The sequence below is a fragment of the Zonotrichia albicollis genome, chromosome 9 (genome assembly GCF_047830755.1).
Source record: "Zonotrichia albicollis isolate bZonAlb1 chromosome 9, bZonAlb1.hap1, whole genome shotgun sequence".
Lineage (NCBI taxonomy): Eukaryota > Metazoa > Chordata > Aves > Passeriformes > Passerellidae > Zonotrichia > Zonotrichia albicollis.
Genome location: NC_133827.1, coordinates 467,644 through 492,672, shown reverse-complemented (window position 1 = coordinate 492,672; position 25,029 = coordinate 467,644). Strand labels below are relative to the sequence as shown.

The window sequence follows — 25,029 nt, the reverse complement described above, 5'->3', positions numbered from 1 at the left end:
GGTGCCCTCACAAGGCTTCTGGCCAGAATGTCTGCTGAGGGCAGCCAGGCTGCTGCAGGGGCAGTGACCTCACAGCCATCACCATGGCAGCCCTGTCCCCTGGGCCTAGCTCTGCCCTTTCCTCTGCCCCTGCCTTGGCTCTGCTGGCATGAAGAGTTTTGTCATTAATATCTTGTCCCCAAGGCGCTGGGGCCAATGGCTTCCCAGTCAGGCTCCTGGAGCACAAGTGGCTTTTCAGAGCCCAGCCAGGAATGAGCCCTGAGGCAGCAGCTCTGCAGGGGTGCCCACCAGGCCGGGCTGCCAAGGGAGGCTTCTGGCCATGGCCTGCAAGCAGCTGCTGCTGCCAAGGTGCCTTTGGTGCCTCAGGCTCTCCCTGGCCCAGCGCCCAGCATGGCACTCTGCCCTTGTGCCCGAGCCCTTCCCTGTGCTGGGGCTGGCCTGGGGCTTTTCCTGCAGCGGGACCTGCCCTGCTCATGGCACAGGAAAGGCAGTTCCTGCTGGAGCAGGAGGCTCTGCATGCAATGGGCTCCAACAACTCCAGCAAGGCCCTGTTTGCAAAGCCTCCAGTGGGAAATGAAGGAGGGGAGTCACACTGCTTTAGGGGTGAATAATACTGAAACCAGCCTGACTCCTCCATCCCAAAGTTCAACATCCTCAGTGGGACCTGAAGCTGTGGCAGAGCTGGAAAAATCCCCAGACAAAGGAACAACCAAGTGACACCACTGAGAGCTTCTGCAGAGCTGCTGAGCTGGCCCAGCCTGGGCACATCTGACTGACAGGGCAGCACCTCAGACGGGAAAAGCCCCATCCCAAATTTTAATGGCAGCATCTCCTGACATTTCCTTTCTTGATGGGTGTGGGGATTCCTCCCAGTGGTGGGGACACCCTCAAGGTCACTGCTCCAGGCTGAGCCAAAGGGAATTGCCCATGGTCATTGGTCTGGGGGAGTGACATCAATCTCTGCTTAATTACAGGTTTTGCTTAACACAGTTGCTGTGAAATAATTTCCTAGTGCTCTGTATAATATATTTTACGTCTCTTACATCCTGGCGTAAATATTTCTGATTTAGGCAATTTTGTCAAATCATTACCAAAATAGATAATACATATTTATATAAATATACCTGCCCATGACAGGACCCTGTGAGTGTCTGGGACATCCCGGCTCTTTGGCAGCCTGGGGACTCCTGGGATGCCACCGTGGAGCCCCCGTGAGTGCCTGTGACAGATCGGTGCCTTTGCAGCACAAGGTCCTCTGGGATGTCACCATGGAATGGCTGAGACTGCCTCTGACCACAGGGCTCTTTACCATCCCCAGAAAGACCTGGGAGGTGTCCATGGAGCCCCTGTCTGTGCCTGTGACATTCCAGCTCTGGAACAGCCTGGAGACTCTTGGAAAGTACCCAGGGAACCCCTCTGAGGGCCTGTGACAAATCTGATGCTTAGCAGGCAACCATCACCAACTAGGCGTGTTGCTATGGTCAGTTTCCATGGCAACCATCACCAGCCCCCCCTGTTGCTGTAGTCAGTTTCCATGGCAACAATCACCAGCCCCTGTTGCTATGGTCAGGTGCCATGGCAACCATTGGCAGCCCCTGTTGCTATGTTCAGTTTACATGGCAACCATCACCAGCCCCTCTTGCTATGGTCAGTTTCCATGGCAACAATCACCAGCCCTTGTTGCTATAGTCAGTTTCCATGGCAACCATCACCAGCCCCCTGTTGCTATGCTCAGTCCCTTGGCAGCCCCATGGAGACCCCATGCCAGGGGTGGTTGCCATGGACACCAGCTCAGGCCTACAGCCACAGCCCGTTGCCATGACAACCATTGGCAGCCCCATCCCCAGGCTCATGGGATCCCAGAACCACAGAATTGGCTGAGCTGGGAGGGACCCATCAGGATCCTCCAGTCCAACTGCTGGCCCTGCACAGGACACCCCAACAATGCCAGCCTGGGCCTGGCAGCGCTGTCCAAACACTGCTGGAGCTCAGAGAGCCCTGGAGCTGGGACCCTTCCCTGGGGAGCCTGGGCAGGGCCCCAGCAGCCTCTGGGCAAAAACCTTTTCCTGACATCCAACCTGAGCCTGCCCCAACTCAGCTGCAGCCGTTCCCTCCACTCCTGTCCCTGGGCACCAGAGGGAAGAGGTTCCCACAGCCCCAGCCAGGGACCCGCTCCCAAGGCTGTTGCCATGGCCACCAGGGCTGGCACCAGCTGGGATGTTTGGTTTCCAGGGGCCAGGGTGCAGGAATGGGATTCCCCAATTTTCTGCTCTTGCTAAAACCGCGCTGCCCCCGCTGCCCTCCCACCTCCCATGAAAAGCACAAAAGGCAAAGATCCTGGGCTGGGATAAGAACGATTTATTGTGAACAGCAACGAGATAAGGAACAAACAGAAACAAAAATGATATTGATAACAGAAGGGATTAGAAAAACTGTTTACAGGGAAAACTAGTATATCAACAACAGATTCTTCCTGGCCATGCATTTCCCCCACCTGGAAAGGACACACTTCTCCTCAGGGAGAGAGAGAGAGTCCCTTTCCTGCCCCTGGCAATGTTCGCAGGTGCGAGTGAATGTAATGACACGGCCATGGCCAGAGCCTCATGTTCTTCCATCCCACATCATGGCTTTGGCAAGGGCAGGAAAAGGGACAGGTGTCTTCCCAGCATAGACCACAGAGAAACTGGATCACCAGGGATCTTCCCAATGTGGACCCTCTAATGGGGGATAAAGCTGGAGTGGTGCATGAACTCTTCCTGCATTTGTGGCATTTGCAGGGCTTCCCTTACTGGTGGCTCTGTTGGTGTCTGGTCAAGTTAGAGCTGCTGGTGAAGCTTTTCCCACACTGGGGACACTCGTAGGGCCTCTCCCAGTGTGGATGCGCCGGTGTTTGATGAGGTGGGAGTTGTGCTTGAAGCTCTTCCCGCACTCAGGGCAGTGGAAGGGCCTCTCCTCGGTGTGAATCCGCTGGTGCTGGAGAAGATTGGAGCTGGTCTGAAACCTCTTCTTACACTGGGGACACTCGTAGGGCCTTTCTCCAGTGTGGATGCGTTGGTGGGTCTGATGCCGAATTTTGCCCCAAAAGGCGAGAATAACTGCCTAAGAGACTCAGTTTAAGTCAGCATAGACGGGAGGTATTTTATTACGACGCGTCGGAGAAATCACAAAAGAGATTTCTAAATATCTCATAACAGAAGTAGGCTTTTTATACAGTTTTGGTTGCAGGGTTACATCATATCACATACATAATCATGTCTTTGCATGCATATTCATAAGAGGCATGGTGTAGGCGGAGCGTGGGCGCAGACATCTCTTTTGAGGATCATCTTGGTGGCCGTTCCGGTTACCTTCATTGCGGGCAGGGGTCTCCCGATGAGTCTTCCTCTTTAAACTTTTGAACTCCTATCCTAATATGGTCAATTCCCGGTGTACTTGGCTTGGTCCCCATGGCTTGGCAAGGCTCTTAGGGTCAGTTTGACATTGTTGGCTCTGAACATGCTTAGTTCGTCAATTCCCCTATCCCTATCTCTCTTTCCTGTTTGCCCTGCTTACCAAACTTCAAACAGAAGAATCCAAAAGGATTGCTTTCAGATTAATGAGTAACCTGGCGCACAGCATCATCAGCAATTCCTGAATGTGGATGGGGCGAACCCCCGTGAGACCACCCGCCGGTGATATGGGATATGGCTCCAGCGTTAGGGGTCGCGTGAGTAGCTAACCGTGGAATGGGATAGGACTGTTTAGGATTGATTTTCAGTTTGTGGCGCTGCCTAAACATTTTGATCAATAATGCCCTATAGGTACCACTGAAAACAAGATTACGTTTTGTGCATTAGCAAAATGGTGATTGGAAAGGCAGTTTGGGGCTTCAGGTCACAAGGTTGGATCTGTATCTGAAGCCCTTCCCACACTCCCCACACTCATAGAGCCATTCCTCGGTGTGGATCATCTGGTGGCTGATCAGGTGGTTGCTCTGCCTGAAGCTCTTCCTGCACTGCAAGCCCTTGTGGGGCTTCTCCCCATCATGAAGCTGCTCATGGGCCACCAGCTCTGAGCGCTGGCTGAAGCTCTGCCCACCTTCCTGGCTCAGGGTGGGTCTTTCTTCTTCAGAGCACTCTGAGCTGGGTTTGCAGCCCCTCCTCCTGTGGAATCTCTGGGGATTTTCCTCCCCATTGGATTCCTATGCCCTGGAGTCACTCATAACGGCCTCTTCCAGGAGGTTCTTCCGTGGGGATTTGTCCTCTCTAGTCTCCATGCTCATCTCCTCGTCTGGGGGAGGAAGGACAAGGAGAGGATGGGATTTGGCTCCATGCAAGAGGGAAGGGGAAGGAGATCCCCCCATTGCATCCCCGGTAGGATGGAGTTGGCAGCAGGGTTGTCCTGCAGCCGGGGGCTGTGCTGGGCTGGGAGATAGAGCAGGAGAGAGGGGGAAAGAGGAACTGACTTCCTGCTCACCTATCTGGGTGTCCCGGGGCTCCTTCCTCTTCCTCACAGCCTCCTTCTCCGTCCAATCAAGGTCTGCGAATGGGAAATCCCGTTCTGGGAAGAAAACAAAGGGTGCGCACATTGTCTTTTGTACTGGTTTGCAGGCAAACCTGGGGAGGGTCTAAACCAGAATTACAATTTAAAAGAAAACTAAGATCAAGGCAATGATACAGAAACGCTGCTGTAAACTGACAGAATCAGGATATTACCTGACACCCTGTTGCTCAGGATGGTGGCAGCAGTCCCAGTAAATGGTGGTTGCAGTCCTGTTGAAGTGATGAAGGTGATTCTGTCGAAGCAGTGACCCTGTAGAAGGGTCTGGTCTTCCTTTGGAGGTCCACTGGTGGTTTTGGAGCTCTTGTCCTCTGGCAGTCCAGTAGGCAAGCTGCTCCTGGTGTAGCAAAGTGTCAGCTTATATCCAGGTAGGAATGCTTGGATCCTCCCCATGGGCGGAGCATCCCACAATGGGATGATGGAATTTTATCAGTCCTACAGTGACACTCAATGGCCCATTCACAGAAGATATCTCCCCTGCAGGGCGTTATCAGGGCTGAATCATGGAAGAGATAAAGAACAATGCCCCACCTGTTTATAACAGTTGCTGAAGGTGGGGATTGAAAACATGCATTTGGTTACATCTTGCATGGAAGCCTGAAACAGTGGGGTAATCCCTGCTCAGGGGGTGAACACCACCCCCCTTACCCAAACTGGCTCAGCAGTAAAACCCCCACCCTGGGAAGGGCAAACACACACGAGACAATTTCACACTTACCCTGCCCCAGGGGAGGGCTCTTTTTCCTGGCATTCCCTTCCTGTCCCCCCTTTTCTATCCCATTTACTGTTCAATTAAATTCATTTGGGTTTGGTCTCATTATCACCTTAATTGGGGCAGAGGAATCTCTCTAACACTTTTCTTAACCAGACTCACCAGACTGAAATTATTTTGGCCCAGTGAGTTTAGGCACTGTTCTCTGACCCCAAGTGCCTTTGACAACAGCATGGTTCCCTCCTCTGAGGAGGTTGTGGTTCTCTCTGGAGGAACACTTTGAAACTGGGCTGCAGCTTCCTCTGAGTGAATTATGGGGGAACCGATGAGGCAAATCGCCTTTGTGGGCCCGGAGTGTAAAGAAAATATTTTGTTGTCCTTCTATTACAGCGACCTGATGAAGGTCTTCAGGATGAGAGAAGTGGACGAGAATCTTGGTTCATGATCAGAAGGCTGGATTTATTGATATATGATATATAATACATTATAACTATACTAAAAGGAATAAAGAGAAAAGTTGCAGAGGCTTGCTAAGCTAAGAATAGAAAGAAAAGAAAAGAATGAATAACCAAGTTCTGTGTCCAGCAGAAAGCAAGGACCAACTCTCCCGTGAGCGGTCAGCAAATCCAAACACTCACTGAAGACCAATCACAGATGCTCCTGTTACATTCCACATCAGCAGATAATTATTGTTTGCATTTTTCTTCTGAGACCCAGCTTCCCAGAAAGGACTAATCCTAAAAGAGAGGATTTTATGAAAAAATGTCTGCGACATCCTTCCTTGAAATGTTTTTTAAAATCACAGCAGGAAAGGGAGCAAATTATACCAGCGAGACTGACAAGGTTCATTCTCCCCATGGTGAGGAACACAAGGCTGCTAAAAGTCCTACAAGAAGCTCAGCTCAAGTAGCTAAATTCCCAAATAACACCTGAATTCCCAGGCTTCGGTGCTTTGCAAAATGTGAGAATCATTTTCCTCTTCATCCCTGTCACCTTTGTGACAGCTACAAAGAGTTTACTTTCCTTTTAATGATATCTCTATTGGGCTAAATTTACACTTTTTTCAGAATGTGCTAGCAGCTGAGCTGGAGCCTTGAAGGAACCAGTGGAACTTGGAATTGCCACAAAATTGCTTGTACTGTCAGTTTATTAATGTTTGGGATTTGTTTGCACTTTCATCACATCTGACTTGTGGGAAAATCAAATATTCATCAAAGTGATTTATGCAGAGTCAAGTTTGATTTCTGCCAAATTATTTTGTCCAGTGCCTATGGGATGCTCGAGGGGTCTCTGTGCCTCTCACCCAGGGGGATGCTTGGCAGGGGTTTGGAGGCATTGTCCCTGTCACCCCAGGCCAGTCCCTAGGAGATTGTCCTGGTCCCTGTCACCCCAGGCCATTCCCCAGGGTGTCTCCATCATTTTCACCCAGGGAATGCCTGGGGGTTCTCCCTCCCTCTCACCCCTGTGCCAGGGGATGCTCAGGGCAGTCTCTGTCCCTCTCAGCCCAGGGGATGCTCAGGGGTCTCTGTCCCCTCACCCTGGGGGATGCTCGGGGGGTCTCCATCCCTCTGGCCTCAGGCAATGCCTGTGCAGGGCTGGGGACCAGGGGCTCTGTGTCCCTCTCACCGCTGAGGCTGCTCGGGGCTGGGGGGGCTCTCCGACCTTCTCACCCCTGCGGAGATCGGGGCAGTCTCTGTCCCTCTCAGCCCTGCTGTGACCCCACCCAAACATCATCGGGGTCAGAGGGACAGAGACACCCCCAAACCCCCAGAAGGGCTGAACCTGGGATTTGGTTTGGGGCTGAGGATTTAGGAAGGGGCTGGAATTGGAGCTGGGATTGGAGTTGGGGCTGAGGTTTGGATTAGAGCTGGGATTGGGGTTAAGGCTAGACATGGGATTGGCTTTAGGCCTGGGGTTGGGATTGGGTCTAAGGCTAGACAAGTTTGGAATTGGGATGTGATTAAATACAGAACTGTGAGTGTGTCTAAACATGGAGTGAGACTGAGACCAGGATCAGGGTCAGGTTTGGGACTGAGCTCACCCAGAGCGGGACAGAGGGGCTGTCACTGCAGGATGTCCCTGGCATCGTCCCAGCCCTCCTCAGGCACCTCCAAACATGGGGAGCAGCTGGGTGCCCCAAGATCCAGGTGCTCCCACGCTGCCCCTCAATATCAGGCGAGCATTCCCTGAGGGCAGCCCTGACTGTGACCCTTGGGGCTCTGGGATCAGCCCTCACATCCCTGTGGGAGCAGCTACAGACAGGATGAGGGATTTCCCCGCCCCGTTTTTCCTGTAGAAGGGTGAAGCCCAGCTGCCCTTTTCTTCTGGTGCCTCCTCCTCTCCTCAGCTGAGGATGTCAAACTCCCCAGGAGCACGAAAATCCCCATTCCCTCTTTCCTTGTGGCTGCAGCCTGGAACATCCACCCAGAATGAAGGACTTTCTGACAGCCCTGCTGAATGACACTGGCAAGAGGTTTGTGAGAAGGGGAAGAAATTGTATTTTGATAGTAAATAAAAGGTGCAAAGTTATTCCTTTCTGTTAATATTCCTTTTCAGTCAGTTCTGGTCTGTTTTCAGAGTGCCACCTTCTCAGCTGACTGTGTTTGTGCCCTCCTTTCTCTCCTGCCTCTCTTTGCCTGCTCTGTTTCTCTCTCAGTGTCTCCCTTGACTCAGGGCAGCTCACACCAAAGACCCTGCCCGGATTTAATTCCCAATTCAGGAGCTACAACAACCATGGGTGAAGTTATGAAGGCTCGCAGTGAAATGCCACTTTAAGATCTTGCTCCACCTGGCTTTTGGCTCCTTCTTGACAGCTTTGCCCTCAAGGGCAGGAAAATCTTTTCATAGCTGAGAACTGGAATTCCAGACCTGGCAGTGTGTGCCGTGGATCCCAGAGGGGCATTCCCGAGGCTCCCAGGGTGCTGCTCCTGCCGTGCCTCCCAAGGAGCTTCTCTCCCAAGGGGAGAAGATCCAGCAGCTCTGTGGGCTCCCAGAGCACACAGCAAAGGTGGCGTGGATGGACATTTTCCAACACCTTCCCCTCTGGAAGCAGAGGGAGGGAGGAAATAGAAGCGAGTCCTGGAAGGACTGGGGTGGGAAGGGACCCTGTCCATGGAGTACGACCCCGCGAGGGAGAGACGCCTCTGCCCCAGTGAAGGAGCGAATGAGAGCGTGGGAAAGCAACCGACGATTATTGAACGTGGACTGAACGGAACAAGAAATGGGGAGGAGAAAGGGAGAGAAAGAAATCGGGAAGAGGTCTCAGAGAACAAAAAGAAACGGGAAAAGGCTCCCGCCTGGACTCCGCAGCCCCCAGAACACCCGCAGGGCGTAGCGCCTTTTACAATTCCAGCCAATCAGAAGACGCGATAAACAATTTCCAGCCAACCAGAGCTTTTCTGTCCGATGACTCACCGGTTGCTAGGCGGCCCCGCAGAGCCCAGCGGCCCCGGAGCGGAATTCGGGGCTCGGGCCGGGGGGACGGATCCGCCCCGGGGGTCCCCGAGCCCCCTGCTCAGCCCTGGGGTCGATCGGGGGCTCCCCCACCCAGCAGCCGGTGCTGCGGGGCCGCGGGGAAGAGCGGTGGGAAAGGGGGGTCCGGGCTGGGAGCGGAGGAAGTGCGGGAGGAAGAGGAGGAGATGGAGCGGGAGCGGGAGAATCGCGGCGCTCGCAGCGCCCGCGCGCCGAGCCTGCAGCACCCCCTGCCCCGGGAGCATCGCCCCCAGCCCCGAGCCGCAGGGGAGGGCGGAGGCCGAGCTCGCCCCGGCTCCAGCCAGGGGTCTCCGGGAGGATTTTTTGGAGAGTATTCGGAGCCGACAGATCCCGGACTCGAGTCCCGGATATCTCCGGGCTCCCCAAGAGGAGCTTTTTCGGGGGGAGAGGAGCCGCGATCGCCCCTCGGGAGGGTCCCGGGGGGTCCACGTGAGGATGGCCCGGTAGCGACGGGGCGGGACATTGGTTTTGGGGCTCCCCGTGAGAGCCGGGGCTGTGGAACGGGGGACCCCCGGGGCGGGGAGAGGGAAAGGGGCGATACCGGAGCTGGGGGACCCCCGGCAGCCCGGAGATGAGGCGGGGACGGGACCCCCTGACAGGGGTGTCCTGGGGTGACTTCATGATGCTCGTACTCCCATTGTTCTGTTTAGCCCAGAAATGAGTTCTGCGCCTTTAAGGCTGGTTCTGGGTGCGAAGAGGAGGAGGAAGAAGCCGCAGTTTGTTTTCAGGTACTGCACTCACTCCTCTACATTCCAGGTGCTGGATGGACAGAGAGCAGGACAGAGCTCTCCTTTGCTTTTAGTCAGTTTTTAGCTCGCTGAGGCAGAGAATTTCCCTGGACTGTGGTTTTTCTTTTTCTTTGGAGCTGTTTAAACCTGCTCTGGACTGAACAACCAGCACACCACTGGCAGCTCCTCCCTGAAGCCCACTGGGACGGACCTGTGCTGAGGCATTTCCAGCGCTGGATGGACTGATAAGAGACTGATAATAGACTGCTAAGAGACTGATAAGGCACTGATAAGACACTGAGTGCCCGGAGATAGAACCCAAGGAGGGACTTCCGGAGTTTGTCATCTATTTTGGAGCAGCAGGAGGTTTTATTGCTTAATATTGTTCAATTTTTGTGCTGGTGAATGCTTTGCCTGTAGAATAAAGATTATTTCCACTTTTCTCCCCGGAAATATTTTCCCGGACTGGCTGAGGGTGGGGCTGCTGAATTGGCATCCTAGAGGAAACTCCTTTTGGAGGATTTCAACCGGATTTGCCCTAAACCAGAACAGGGTGGTGGAAAGAAGGGGGAACCCCAAGTGGCTGGACTGAGGGGAGGCTGGAGAGGGGGACCTTGGGACCCCAGAACCTCCCAAATCCAAAAGCAGGAACCTGGAGAGGAGGGATCCCCAGGACCCATGGGATCCCCAGCAGCCCTGAGATGGGGGACCAACCATAAACCAAGAGGAATGAGACTGGAAATGGGAAATTCCTGGTGGGTTTTTTTGATTCCCTCTTGATTTTTGGACATCAGGTGACTTCTAGAAATGGACGTGGGTGGGAGGAATCCCCAACCCAAAGCATTCACAGCTTGTTTTTCCCCCAACAAGGATTTTCCCCAAACCTTCCCACCGTAACATCCCCCCTGTCCCGCTCTGGGTGAGCTCAGTCCCAAACCTGACCCTGATCCTGGTCTCAGTCTCACTCAACGTATAGACACACTCACAGTTCTGTATTTAATTTCATCCCAGTGCCAGACTTGTCTAGCCCTAGACCCAATCCCAACCCCAGGCCTAAAGCCAATCCCATGTCCAGCCTGAACCCCAATCCCAGCTGTAATCCAAATCTCAGCCCCAACTCCAACCCAGCCCCAATTCCAGCCTTTTCCTAAATCCTCAGCCCCAAACCAAATCCCAGGTTCAGCCCTTCTGGGGCTTTGGGGGTGTCTCTGTCCCTCTGACCCCGATGATGTTTGGGTGGGGTCACAGCAGGGCTGAGAGGGACAGAGACCCCCCCGGCCTCCCCAGGTGTGAGAAGGTCGGAGAGCCCCCCCAGCCCCGAGCACCCTCAGCGGTGAGAGGGACACAGAGCCCCTGGTCCCCAGCCCTGCACAGGCATTGCCTGAGGCCAGAGGGATGGAGATCCCCCGAGCATCCCCCAGGGCGAGGGGACAGAGAGCCCCGAGCATCCCCTGGCACAGGGGTGAGTGGGAGGGAAACCCCCCAGGCATTCTCTGGGTGAGAATAATGGAGACCCCCTGGGGAATGGCCTGTGGTGACAGGGACAGGGACAACCCCCCCAAACCCCTGCCAAGCATCCCCCAAGGCGAGAGGCACAGAGACCCCTCAAGCATCCTATGGGTACTGGACAAAATAATTTGGCAGAAATCAAACTTGACTCTGCATAAATCACTTTGATGAATATTTGATTTTCCCACAAGTCAGATGTGATGGAAATGCAAACAAATCCCAAACAATAATAAACGGACAGTACAAGCAATTTTGTGGCAATTCCAAGTTCCACTGGTTCCTGCACAGCTCCAGCTCAGCTGCTAGCACATTTTGACAAAAGTGTAAATTCAGCCCAATAGAGATATCATTAAAAGGAAAGGAAACTCTTTGTAGCTGTCACAAAGGCGACAGGAATGAAGAGAAAAATGATTCTCACATTTCGCAAAGCACTCAAGCCTGGGAATTCAGGTGTTATTTGGGAATTTAGCTACTTGAGCTGAGCTTCTTGTAGGACTTTTAGCAGCCTTGTGTTCCTCACCATGGGGTGAATGAACCTTGTCAGTCTCGCTGGTATAATTTGCTCCCTTTCCTGCTGTGATTTTAAAAAACATTTCAAGGAAGGATGTCGCAGACATTTTTTTTCATAAAATCCTCTCTTTTGGGATTTGTCCTTTCTGGGAAGCTGGGGCCCTAGAAGAAAAATGCAAACAACAATTATCTGCTGATGTGGAATGTAACAGGAGCATCTGTGATTGGTCTTCTGTGAGTGTTTGGATTTCCTGACCACTCACGGGAGAGTTGGTCCTTGCTTTCTGCTGGACACAGAACTTGGTTATTCATTCTTTTCTTTCTATTCTTAGCTTAGCAAGCCTCTGCAACTTTTCTCATTATTGCTTTTAGTATAATTATAATGTATTATATATCATATATCAATAAATCCAGCCTTCTGATCATGAACCAAGATTCTTGTCCACTTCTCTCATCCTGAAGACCTTCATCAGGTCGCTGTAATAGAAGGACAACAAAATATTTTCTTTACACTCCGGGCCCACAAAGGCGATTTGCCTCATCGGTTCTCCCATAAGTCACTCAGAGGATGCTGCAGCCCTATTTCAAAGAGTTCCTCCAGAGAGAACCACAACCTCCTCAGAGGAGGGAACCATGCTGTTGTCAAAGGCACTTGGGGTCAGAGAACAGTGCCTAAACTCACTGGGCCAAAATAATTTCACAGTCTGGTGAGTCTGGTTAAGAAAAGTGTTAGAGAGATTCCTCTGCCCCAGTTGAGGTGATAATGAGACCAAACCCAAAATGAATTTAATTGAACAGTAAATGGGATAGAAAAGGGGGGACAGGAAGGGAATGACAGGAAAAAGAGCCTTCCCCTGGGGCAGGGTAAGTGTGATATTGTCCCCTGTGTGTGTGCCCTTCCCAGGGTGGGGGTTTTACAGCTGAGCCAGTTTGGGTAAGGGGGGTGGTGTTCACCCCCTGAGCAGGGATTACCCCACTGTTTCAGGCTGCCATGCAAGATGTAACCAAATGCATGTTTTCAATCCCCATCTCCATCAACTGCTATAAACAGGTGCGGCAGTGTTCTTTATCTCTTCCATGATTCAGCCCTGATAACGCTCTGCAGGGGAGATATCTTCTGTGAATGGGCCATTGAGTGTCACTGCAGGACTGATAAAATTCCATCATCCCATTGTGGAATGCTCCGCCCAGGGGGAGGATCCAAGCATTCCTACCTGGATATAAGCTGACACTTTGCTACTCCAGGAGCAGCTTGCCTACTGGATTGCCAGAGGACAAGACCTCCAAAGCCACCTCTGGACCTCCAGAGGAAGACCAGACTCTTCTACAGCATCACTGCTTCAACAGAATCACCTTCATCACTCCAACAGGACTGCAACTACCATTTACTGGGACTGCTGCCATCACCCTGAACAAAAGGGTGTAAGGTTATATCCTGACTCTGTCAGTTTAAGGCAGTGTTTCTATATCATTGCCTTGATCTTAGTTTTCTTTTAAATTGTAATTCTGGTTTAGACCCTCCCCAAGTTTGCCTTCAAACCAGTACAAAAGACAATGTGCGCACCCTTTGTTTTCTTCCCAGAACGGGATTTCCCATTCCCAAACCTTGACTGGATGGAGAAGGAGGCTGTGAGGAAGAGGAAGGATCCCTGGGATACCCAGATAGGTGAGGAGGAAGTCAGTGCCCCTTTCCCCCTCTCTCCTGCTCTATCTCCCAGCCCAGCCCAGCACAGCCCACTGCTGCAGGACACCCCTGCTGCCAACCCCGTCCTGCCAGGGATGTACTGGAGGGATCTCCTTCCCCTTCCCTGTGGCATGAAGGCAAATCCCATCCTGTCTTTGTCCTTCCTTCCCCAGGGAAGGAACTGAGGATAGAGACCAGGGAGGAAAAATCTGCATGGCAGAACCTCATGAAGGAGGCCGTTTTGAGGGATTCTAACACACAGGAATCCAACAGGGAAGAAAAACCTCGGACATCCCCCATGAGGAGGCGCTCCAAACCCAGTCCAGGGTGCTCTGAAGAAGAAAGACCCACCCTGAGCCAGGAAGGTGGACAGAGCTTCAGCCAGAGTTCAGAGCTGGTGTTCCATGAGCAGCTTCATGATAGGGAGAAGCCCCACAGCTGCTTGCAGTGTGGGAAGAGCTTTAGGCAGAGACAGCAGCTGATCAGCCACCAACACATGCACACAGGGGAATGGCCCTATGAGTGTGGGGAGTGTGGGAAGGCCTTCAGCTACAGATCTGCCCTTTTGACCCACCAACGCATCCACACTGGAGAGAAGCCCTACGAGTGTACCCAGTGTGGGATGAGGCTTCAGACCAGCTCCAATCTCCTCCGCCACCAGCGGATTCACACCGAGGAGAGGCCCTTCCTCTGCCCTGAGTGCGGGAAGGGCTTCAAGCGCAACTCCACCCTCATCAAGCATCGGCACATCCACACTGGGGAGAGGCCCTACCAGTGCGCCACATGTGGGAAGAGGTTTCAGACCAGTTCCCATCTCCTCCTGCATGAGCGGATTCACACCGAGGAGAGGCCCTTCCTCTGCCCTGAGTGCGGGAAGGGCTTCAAGCACAACTCCTCCCTCATCATCCACCGGCGCATCCACACTGGGGAGAGGCCCTATGAGTGTCCCCAGTGTGGGAAAAGCTTCACCAGCAGCTCTCACTTGACCAGACACCAACAGAGCCACCAGTAAGGGATCCCTGCAAATAGCACAAATGCAGGAGCAGCTTCATCCACCACTCCAGCTTCATCCCCCATGGGAGAACCCACATTGGGAAGATCCCTGGTGATCCAGTTTCTCTGTGGTCTATGCTGTGAAGACACCTGTCCCTTTTCCTGCCCTTGCCAAAGACATGATGTGGGATGGAAGAACATGAAGCTGTGGCCATGGCCATGTCAATACATTCACTCGCATCTCAGAACATTGCCAGGGGCAGGAAAGGGACCCTTCTCTCTCTCCCTGAGGAGAAGTGTGGCCTTTCCAGGCAGGGGAAATGCATGGCCAGGAAGAGTCTGTTGTTGATATATTAGTTTTCTCTAACATAAACAGTAAACAGTTTTTCTAATCCCTTCTGTTATCAATAACATTTCTGTTTCTGTTGGTTCCTTATCTCATTGTTGTTCCCAGTAAATTGTTCTTATCCCAGCCTGGGATCTTTGCCTTTTGTGCTTTCCATGGGAAGTGGGAGGGCAGCAAGGGCAGCGCGGTTTTAGCGGGGGCAGGAAATTGGGGAATCCCATTCCTGCACACTGGCCCCTGGAAACCGAGCATCCCAGCTGGTCCCAGCCCTGGTGGCCATGGCAAGAGCCTTGGGAGCGGGTCCCTGGCTGGGGCTGTGGGAACCTCTTCCCTCTGGTGCCCAGGGACAGGAGTGGAGGGAACGGCTGCAGCTGAGTTGGGGCAGGCTCAGGTTGGATGTCAGGAAAAGGTTTTTGCCCAGAGGCTGCTGGGGCCCTGCCCAGGCTCCCCAGGGAAGGGTCCCAGCTCCAGGGCTCTCTGAGCTGCAGCAGCGTTTGGACAGCACTGCCAGGCCCAGGCTGGCATTGTTGGGGTGTCCTGTGCAGGGCCAGCAGTTGGACTGGAGGATCCTGATGGGTCCCTCCCAGCTCAGCCAATTCTGTGGTTCTGGGATCCCATGAGCCTGGGGATGGGGCTGCCAATGGTTGGCATGGCAACGGGCTGTGGCTTCAGGCCTAAGCTGGTGTCCATGGCAACCACCCCTGGCATGGGGTCTCCATGGAGCTGCCAAGGGACTGAGCATAGCAACAGGGGGCTGGTGATGGTTGCCATGGAAACTGACCACAGCAACAGGGGGCTGGTGATGGTTGCCACGAAAACTGACCATAGCAACACGCCTAGTTGGTGATGGTTGCCTGTTTGGGATCAGATTTTTCATAGGCCCTCAGAGGGGTTCCCTGGGGACTTTCCAAAAGTCTCCAGGCTGTTCCAGAGTTGGAATGTCACAGGCACAGACAGGGGCCCCATGGAGACCTCCCAGGGCTTTCTGGGGATGGTAAAGAGCCCTGTGGTCAGAGGCAGTCACAGCCATTCCGCAGTGACATCCCAGGGGACCTTGGGCTGCAAAGGCACCGATCTGTCACAGGCACTCACGGGGGCTCCACGGTGACATCCCAGGAGTCCCCAGGCTGCCAAAGAGCTGGGATGTCCCAGACACTCACAGGGGTTTCTGTCATGGGCACAGTGGAAGCTTCAGTCAAAGTTTATTACAGAAGTTCCTGTTGGGTCACGAGGTGCAGAAAGGAGCCCCAATAGGCCCCACAGATCCCCAAATACCCCCAAGGATGTCCAGGCTTTCTAAACTCCTTCTGGGAGAGCCACATTGGAGCAGCTGTTTCCAATCCCAGCTGCAGACTTTTCAAGAGTTTGTGTGTAAAGAATTATAAAGTGGGAAATAAACCTTTGTAGAATTTGTCCCACAGGATTAGGGATGGCAAACCAGATATATTTATGTAAATATGTATTATCTATTATGGTAATTATTAGAGAAAATAGTCTAAATCAGAAATATTTAACCACGATTTAAGAGATGTATAATATATTATATAGAGCACTAAGAAATTATTTCAAAGCAACTGTATTAAAGCAAAATCTGTAATTAAGCAGAGATTGATGTCAGTCCTGCAGACCATTGACTGTGGGCAAGTCCCTTTGGCTCAGCCAGGAGCAGTGACCTTGAGGGGTGTCCCCACTGCAGGGAGGAATCCCCACCTCCCCCAAGAAGGGAAATGTCAGGAGATGCTGCCATTAATATTTGGGATGTGGCTTTTCCAGTCTGAGGTGCTGCCCTGTCAGTCAGATGTGCCCAGGCTGAGCCAGCTCAGCAGCTCTGCAGAAGCTCTCAGTGGTGTCACTTGGTTGTTCCTTTGTCTGGGGATTTTTCCAGCTCTGCCACAGCTTCAATTCCCTCTGAGGAAACTGAAATTTGGGATGGAGGAGTCAGGCTGGTTTCAGCACGATTCACCCCAAAAGCAGCGTGATCCCCTCCTTCATTTCCCACTGGGGGCTTTGCAAACAGGGCCTTGCTGGAGCTGTTGGAGCCCATTGCAGGCAGAGCCTCCTGCTCCAGCAGGAACTGCCTTTCCTGTGCCATGAGCAGGGCAGGTCCTGCTGCAGGAAAAGCTCCAGGCCAGCCCCAGGACAGGGAAGGGCTCGGGCACAAGGGCAGAGTGCCGTGCTGGGAGCTGTGCCAGGGAGAGCCTGAGGCATCAAGGGCGCTTTGTTTGATAGAATTGTTTCGGGGGTGGGGGTCAGGGCTTGTCTGTCCTGCTTGGCACAGCCCAGGCAGGGCTTTCCCAGCCACATTCCACACTCCATTTCCCAGCTGGAGCCGCTGCTGCCTCTGAGTTGTGCTGCCCCAGCCCCAGGGACGCTCTCCTTGTTTGCCCATTCCCCCATGGTCTCTGGGCAGGGATGGCCTCAGTGGGGGCTGCTGACATCCTCAGCACCTTGGAGGCTGCTGCTGAATTTTCCTGCTCCAGAAGCTTGTTCAGCCTTCAGCTCTTCAGTGCAGGAATTCAGTGTCCCAGTGCTCATTACCATTCAGAACACCTTAACAAGCCAAGCCTCTGGGAATAATTTGATTTTAATTTTCAAGTCTCTTGTGGTTAATTGGACAGATCTCAGTAGTACATCTAAAGTGAATGCAATATATTTAAAAAGACAGTCACAAAACATTTTTTTTAGGTCCTCCTTAGTTTTTTTTTCCTGTTAATTCATTGATATGTGCAATCTCCAATTGACACTGAATCTAAGTACGGCTCCAGAGGCTTGTTCAGCCTTCAGCTCTTCAGTGCAGTAATTCAATGCCCCCAGGGCTCATTAACATCCAGAACAGCTTAAGAAGCGAAGCCTCTGGGGATAATTTGACTTCAGTTTCTAAATCTTGTGTGGTTAATAAGAGAGATTTCAGAAGTGCATTCAACTGAATATGATCTATTTTAAAGGACAGTGAGAAAAGATTTTTTAGGTCCTGTTTAGGTTTTTCTTGTTTCCTCTGTAAACATCAATCTCCAATTGACACTGAATCCATGTACCTCCTCATGCAGTTTGAATAGATATGAAAATCAAGACCCTTCAGTGCTGACAATCAATCAGACTCTGTCCCTACCCCCACCCCACCATTTTCCCCATCCAAGCCCTGGCACTCAGAGCAGCCTTGTGCAAATCTGAGCTCCCTCCAGCCCAGGCTGCACCTGCAGCTTTCAGCTCCTTGGCTCCAACTCCCACCTGCTTTCCTTGGAGAAGGAGCTGCCCGAGACACAGAGGGATGTTCATTTCTTGTCAGCCAACAAAGCCAAGGGTAGGCTCAGCACCATCAAAAGCAAAAGTCACTCCTCTGCTGGATATTGAATCCAGTTTCCACAGCCGACAGTCTCAGAGCAATGGAAAACACCTTCTGTGCCCAGCACAGATCCCAAGGTCCCCCAAACCCTTCCTGCCCCAGTTCTGCCCAGATTTGCTCTTTGCACACATGAGTCACACACTGAAGTCAGGAGCTCCCTCCATGCCCAGTGGGAGGAAAAGAGAGAAAGGAGATGAAGAGCTCTCCTGTGCAGAGCCAAGGTCCAAGTGCAGCCCCTGCAGTGGGAGCCACAACTCATCAGGTTTGTCTTCTTTGGGCTCAGGGGCTGGTGACACTCAGAGGCACAGAAAGGTTTCTTGCCAACAAACACAAGTTGGACATTTGAACAGTTTAATAACCATCACAGCTCTCTGTGATGTCCCTGCAGCCTCTGACATGTCCCCCATCCCCAAGGGATTTCTGTACAGCAACAGTTTTAAACAAGGCATAAGGTAATTCTGTGATAGATAAAAACACAATTAAGATGATATTTATTATATATTTATTTGAACTTCAGAAATATTGGGCAATTTCTTCCAGCTCAAAGCATGAAGCCAGTCAGTTGAGAGGCCCTTGAATGACCAGAGAGCATCTAGAGGAATAAATCAGAGAGCAGTAGAAGTACATAGATCCACCTGCTGTAAAAGAAGAGATCTCCTTAGACATGGCCATTTCAACAGAAGAGCTGAAAACACCTGAAGGAAAAGGGCGACGAAGTAATAAACCAAATATTGGTGACACCCGGAGAAGGGAAGATCAGTATTTTTCCTCCTGCCATCAGTACACCTCGAGGAAATTCCTGTTCCTGGTGGGAAAACTCTGCCAATTCTTAAAAGTACTCAAATGACCCAGATAATAAAGATTTGTTTGTATGTCATGAAATTAGAGTCTTTCATTAGCAAATTTGCAGATGATACTAAGCTGGGAGCATATGTCGATCTGTTAGAGGGACGGAGGGCTTTGCAGAGGGACTTGAAATGGTTGGATGGATGGGCAGAATCTAATGGGATGAGGTTCAATAAGTCCAAGTGCCAAGTCCTGCACTTTGGCCACAATAATGCCCTGCAACATTATAGGCTGGGGCCGGTGTGGCTGGACAGTGCTCAGGTGGAAAGGGACCTGGGGTTGCTGGTTGACTGTCAGCTGAACATGAGCCAGCAGTGTGCACAGGTGGCCAGGAAGGCCAAAGGCATCCTGGCCAGCATCAGGAATAGTGTGGCCGGCAGCAGCAGGGAGGTCATCCTTCCCCTGTACATGGCACTGGTGAGGCCACACCTTGAGTATTGTGTCCAGTTCTGGGCCCCTCACTTTAGGAGGGACATTCAGATGCTTGAGCGTGTCCAAAGGAGAGCAACGAGGCTGGTGAGGGGCTTGGAACACAAGCCATATGAAGAAAGACTGAGGGAGCTGGGGTTGTTCAGCCTGGAGAAAAGGAGACTCAGAGGTGACCTTATCACCCTCTTCAACTTCCTGAAGGATGGCTGTGGTGAGCTGGGGGTCAGTCTCTTTCTCTAGGCAAGAAAAGACAGAACAAGAGGACACAGTCTCAAGCTGCGCCAAGGGAGATATAGGCTAGAATTAGGGAGGAAGTTTTTCACAGAAAGAGTGGTCAAATACTGGAATCATCTACTCAGGGAGGTGATGGAGCCACCATCCCTCGATGTGTTTAAAGGAAGACTGGATGTGGCACTTGGTGCCATGATCTAGTTGAGGTGTTAGAACATGGGTTGGACTCGATGATCTTAAAGGTCTCTTCCAGCCTAGAAATTCTGTGATTCTGTGATTCTGTGAAACTAACAGGTATTACCACCTGTGCCACTTTCCAAGCAGACATCAGTTGTGTGCCTGTGAACAGGTTGTGCCAGTTGTGCCCTGAGGTGCCCAGCTGGGGTTGGATCTCTTCGAGAGCACCTGAGGAAGAGCAGAGCACCTTTAGAGCTGCAGGTCCCTGACAGCCCTGCAGGGCTCATGTCCCACCAACATCTGCTCTGTTCCAGTCTGAAACAGGGCCCAGCATGGTGCTGGGATCATCAGAGAGCTGAGGTGTGTGCTGGAATTCAATGCCCTCCCCATTCCACAGCAGCCCTGCATTTCCCTCCTGCAGCCTTGGTCTCCAGCACAGCAATGGAGGCTCTTTGGGCTCTGGACTGTTGCTGCAGCCCCCAAGGGCAGCTGAGCTCTGCCTTTGGCACAGTCAGGCCTGGCCAGCGCAGGCCATGCTCAGCAATTGCTTGTGTGTGCCTGGCCTTGCTGTCAGCCCCGGCAGTGGCTGCGTGGCCCCTTTGTGGCCCTGTGCTGGCCCAGCCATGGTGGCCCAGCCCCTGTGCAGGCCCAGCCCAGGCCAGGAGCATTGTGGCTGGGAACGGCCCCTGTGCCGTGGTGCCCACAGCAGCCTTGGGATTCTGTGCCCCATGGCCTCCCTGCTGGGCAGCCTCTGCCAGCTCCTGCAGAGCCCGTGGCACCTGTGGGGCTGCACAGACAGCCCTGCCCTGGGCTCTGCCGGCCTCTGGGCCAGCAGAGAGGCAGCCAGGGCTGGCCATGGCCGGGAACAGGCCCTGAGCCCCGCAGGAGGATGGAGCTGGGCCACAGCCAAACTCAGCCCAGGCCAAAGCTGGGCTCAGCAGCCAGGGCTGCCAACACATGGGGACAGAGGCTGGCGCTGACAAATGTCCTGGGCCCCCTCCCTGCTCTGTCCATGCATCCAAGGGCACAGAGCAGCCTCCTCTCTGGGCCACTTGCCTGTTTGCAATGCCTTGCACAGACGCTGGCCCTGCCCCACAAGGCCTGGCCTGAGTCCTGCCCCTGCACACTCAGCCAGGCTGAGATGGACACTGATGGTTTCTGGGCCAGGCTCTCTGAGCCCAGCCCAGCTCCCTGCAAGCTCTGCCAGCTGCCCTGAGCTCTGGGCAGCACCAAGGGCCTCTCCCCAGCCCAGCCCAGCCGTCTCTGGCCCCACAGCTCTGCTCAGGCCAGGCTGCTCTGGCCACTGCCCCACAGCCTCAGCCCCTGGCAAGGGCATAGCAGCAGCTGCAGCTGCCACAGAACTCAGCCCCAGCCATGGGGGAAGGAGCTTGGCCAAGGCCAAAGGAGGCTCCCTGGCTGCCCTGCTCCCCTCTGCCTGCGGTGCAGAGAGCTCTGCAGCCCCTGCTGCCGTCCCATCTGCCCAGGGCAACGCAAGAGCCCCGGCCTTGGGGCCCTCAAGAGCTGCTCCTGCTCCAGGCCCAGAGCCCATGCCAAAGCTGGGGCAGCCACAAAACTCTGCCCATTTCTCTTCATTCCTACTGTGATAAGAATAGTATAAATTTTTTTACAAAGTGGTTGCATATTCATTTATTTCACCTAGATACAATGTGAGACTCTCTTCTTACACAGTTTGTCTGGGTCACACAAGCAGGAGGGATAATTAAATTGAAGGGGGTGGATAAGAGCATTTCTTTTATTATAACAGAATCAGAAGCAGAAAGCAATTTAAAATATACTTAAGGGCAGACTTGGCTTCTCATGATATGCACTGAGAGCTGCTGACAGAGGAAAGCAGGCCTTCTGTAGCTTGTTCTGGTGGGTTACCTCTTCTGAATCCATGTGCCTACCAAGCCACTCTAGCACTCCCCTCCTTGGCTGCACAGGGGAGAGAAAATGTTATGGGAGACAAATTGTGGACTGAGATAAGGCAGTTTTCTATAGGAAAAGGGGAAGTTTTTACAGGCACCAGCAATGAGGAAAACCCCAATAATTTTATTCTCTTCTTCTGTCAGCAAGTGATGTTCAGCCACTTCCCAGGATGCAGAACTTCAGCAGGTGGAGTGGTTTATCAAGAAGACAAACACTGTGAATAGGAAATGCCCTTTATTCTTCCTCCTTCCTTAGCTTTTATACCAGAACTGGTGCCATACAGTCTGGAATATCCCTTTGGTTAATTTGGGTCTCTGGCCTGCTGTCCCTTCCCAGGACCTGACCCACTTGAAGCCCCTTGAGGGAAAGAGAATTCTGAGAGATGGCAGGAGCCAAAGCAGGGGTGTGTTTCCAGCTCCTTTGTGGCTCCCAATGCAAAGCACTGTGAGGGCTCTTATGGGACAATGAAAAGGCTGAAAAGCAGCCAGTCACAGCTTTCCTGAGAGATTCCTTGAGTTGCTGGTTCCTCAGGCTGTAGATGAGGGGGTTCAAGGCTGGAGGCACCACTGAGTACAGAACTGACACTGCCAGATCCAGGGATGGGGAAGAGATGGAGGGGGACTTCAGGTGAGCAAATGTGTCAGTGCTGAGGAACAGGGAGACCACGGCCAGGTGAGGGAGGCAGGTGGAAAAGGCTTTGTGCCGTCCCTGCTCAGAGGGAATCCTCAGCACAGCCCTGAAGATCTGCACATAGGAAAAAACCATGAACACAAAACAACCAAAACCTAAACAAAAAGTGATCACAAGAAGCCCAACTTCCCTTAAGCTGGAATGTGAGCAGGAGAGTTTGAGGATCTGGGGAACTTCACAGAAGAACTGGCCCAGGGCATTGCCATGGCACAGGGGCAGGGAAAATGTATTGGCTGTGTGCAGCAGAGCAAAGAGAAAGCCACTGGCCCAGGCAGCTGCTGCCATGTGGGCACAAGCTCTGCTGCCCAGGAGGGTCCCATAGTGCAGGGGTTTGCAGATGGACATGTAGCGGTCGTAGCACATGATGGTGAGAAATGCAAATTCTGATGCAATGAAAAAGACAAAGAAAAATACCTGTGCAGCACATCCTGAGTAGGAGATGGTCCTGGTGTGCCAGAGGGAATTGTGCATGGCTTTGGGGACAGTGGTGCAGATCATGCCCAGGTCGCTGAGGGCCAGGTTGAGCAGGAAGAAGAACATGGGCGTGTGCAGGTGGTGGCTGCAGGCTACGGCGCTGATGATGAGGCCGTTGCCCAGGAGGGCAGCCAGGGAGATGCCCAGCAAGAGGCAGAAGTGCAGGAGCTGCAGCTGCCGCGTGTCTGCCAATGCCAGCAGGAGGAAGTGCCTGATGGAGCTGCTGTTGGACATTTCTTCACTCTGGGCATCATGGGCTGTTGAAAGAAGACACTGATAAGCTGAGAAAGAATGAATTGTGTTATATTTATCCTTTTTTATTATGAATCCCCTCAAAATTACTTCCTTTTTTTGGGAACTTTGCTGAACATTTTTATCTCTGAGCTCAGGTTTAGACTGCTGGCTCATCTTCAGCATTGCTCTCTGCCAGAGCACCAGGGAACCAAGAGGGAAACCAGGGCTCCCTGTGCCCCAGTGAAATCAGACCTACTCATCCCACACAGGTGCCCTTTGCTCATTTCACCTCTCTCTGTTTTAGGGTGATTGCACTTATAACTTGATTGAACAATATTGTGCAATTTTTGAACACTCCAGTTTAAAAATAATTATCTCCAAATCCTTCTCTCTTTCCCTGTGCACCTGAAAAGGAAGGGATACCAAGGGTTGGTCTAGCTCTCTGCTGCCTGGAGTTATGCCTAGTGGGAGCTGTTTCTCTCTATCCAAACTTTGTCCCTGCCAGTGCTGCCCGATCCCAGCCCAGCCCTGGGGGCTCAGCTCTGCCCTGCAGACCCCTCCCAGCACAGGGCACTGCCCAGGGGCATCTCCCTGGCACCAGGGCCTTAAGGCAGGGCAGACAAACAGAGATGCTTCAAACCAAGGTGCTGCTGCTGCTGTCTGTAGGGAGGGGAGGCTGAGCAGGCACTTTCTGAGGGAGATCTAAAGCACATCTGCTGATGCCCAGGGTGACAGTGCAGAAGTCTCAGTGACACAGCCAAAGCTGACAGCCCCTTTCCCTTCCCTTCAGGAGAAAGCTGAGAGCAGCCCTGGCCATGCAGCACCATCTCCAGAGCAGGAGGAATCTGCCCTGATGAGAGTGGCTCCTTCCACCTCCAACTTCTCCCCTGCAGCATCCATGGGGAGTTGCCAGGCAGGCTGAGAGCTGCCCCTGGCAGGTGGCACATGCCCTGGGCTGGCCAAGAGCCCCGAGGGCTGCAGGAGCTGCTCTGCAGGACAGCCCTGGGCAGCCCTGGCTGCAGCCTCAGCTTCAGCCCCTGCAGCCGTCCCTGGCAGAAGGAGCTGTCCTGCCCTGTCCTTCGGACGGTGCCCAAGGCAGCCCCGCTCTGCAGCACATCCTCCTCTTCCTGCTCCTCCTGTGCCACAGCGAAACTGGGAGAGTCCTCCTGACACATCCCCCAGGCTGTGGGGTGTGCTGGCTTCAGGAGATCCCTCCAGGAGCACAGGGGACATTGCCCTGCACCCACACACTCACCATGCACAGGGCTGTGAAGATCTTGCCCCAAGTGAAGTCTCAGCTCAATGTCTTCCCAATCGTGATTGCCTTCAGCCTGTCTCTGCCTGGCTCCTGTCCCCTCAGTGCCTGCAGGCAGAGCCCTCAGCCCTGCTGGGCTGGGAGAGAGCTGTTCCTGGGAAGAGCTGTTCCTTTAAAGCTCAGCAGCACAGACACAGCACAAGGACTTTAATGAGCCTCTAGGGGATTTGGTGTTGTTTACATCAGACTCAGCCCCTGAGAATGTCTTCAAAAAACTTCTCAAGAACTCAAAATTAAATTTAAACTCTGAAGTTTCTAAAAGTTTTAATGGGTCCCACTGAGGAACGCAACTGGGAAAGTGTCCCCAGGTTGCAGTTAGAGCAGAACACTGGAGGCAGTGATGACAGCTGGGGACAAACAAGGCCAATGTGCTTCTGGTGCTGAGCACACCTGGATGTGTTTGTGGAATGCAAAGGGCCAAGGCCTGAGCCCCAGCCCCTGGCCAGGCAGATCCTGTCCCTCCCTTCTTGCTCAGGGCTCTTCCCAGGATGGGCACTGGCATGTGGGGATGTGCAATGGCAAGGGCAAGAGCATGGGGCGGCCCCTGCCAGGCTGCTGAGCAGGGACATGGAGGCAATGAGGCCCCAGCCCTGCAAGGCTCATTGTCCCCTCGTGGGCTCAGGCCCAGGCCTACCAGCCGTGGCCAAAGTGCTGCCCAAGTTGGCTCTGGCAGGGCTGTCTTGCAGCTGCTGCCCATCCCTGCGCCCTGTGCAGCCCAGGCTGTCCCACGGTGTCCCTGCCCTGCGCCTCTGTCCCTGCAGGCTGTCGGCATCCCCTGGCTGCCCCACCTGGCTGGCCCCTTCCTTTGCTGACAGCTCTGCCTCCTGCCTGCCTCTGCCTGCCCACAC

At 53.1% G+C, this 25,029-nt stretch overlaps 1 protein-coding gene across 1 annotated transcript; it reads right to left on the bottom strand.

The window, feature by feature from the left end:
* Positions 1 to 4,180: 4,180 nt before the first annotated feature.
* On the bottom strand, positions 4,181 to 22,866 carry LOC141730210 (olfactory receptor 14J1-like). Its single transcript, XM_074547639.1, has 3 exons — positions 21,912 to 22,866; positions 4,456 to 4,539; positions 4,181 to 4,269 (listed from the first exon to the last, which is right to left on the bottom strand). Exons 1-3 carry the CDS (start codon positions 22,864 to 22,866, stop codon positions 4,181 to 4,183), a joined length of 1,128 nt encoding a protein of 375 aa, XP_074403740.1.
* Between the last annotated feature and the right edge of the window lie 2,163 nt (positions 22,867 to 25,029).

Coding starts and splice junctions, on each gene's coding strand:
- LOC141730210 (XM_074547639.1), bottom strand. CDS start 22,866: ATGTCCAACAGCAGCTCCATCAGGCACTTCCTCCTGCTGGCATTGGCA. Junction 4,540..21,911: donor GTCCCATAAGAGCCCTCACA/GTGCTTTGCATT, acceptor TTTTCTTCCCAG/AACGGGATTTCCCATTCGCA. Junction 4,270..4,455: donor GCCCCGGGACACCCAGATAG/GTGAGCAGGAAG, acceptor TTCCTCCCCCAG/ACGAGGAGATGAGCATGGAG.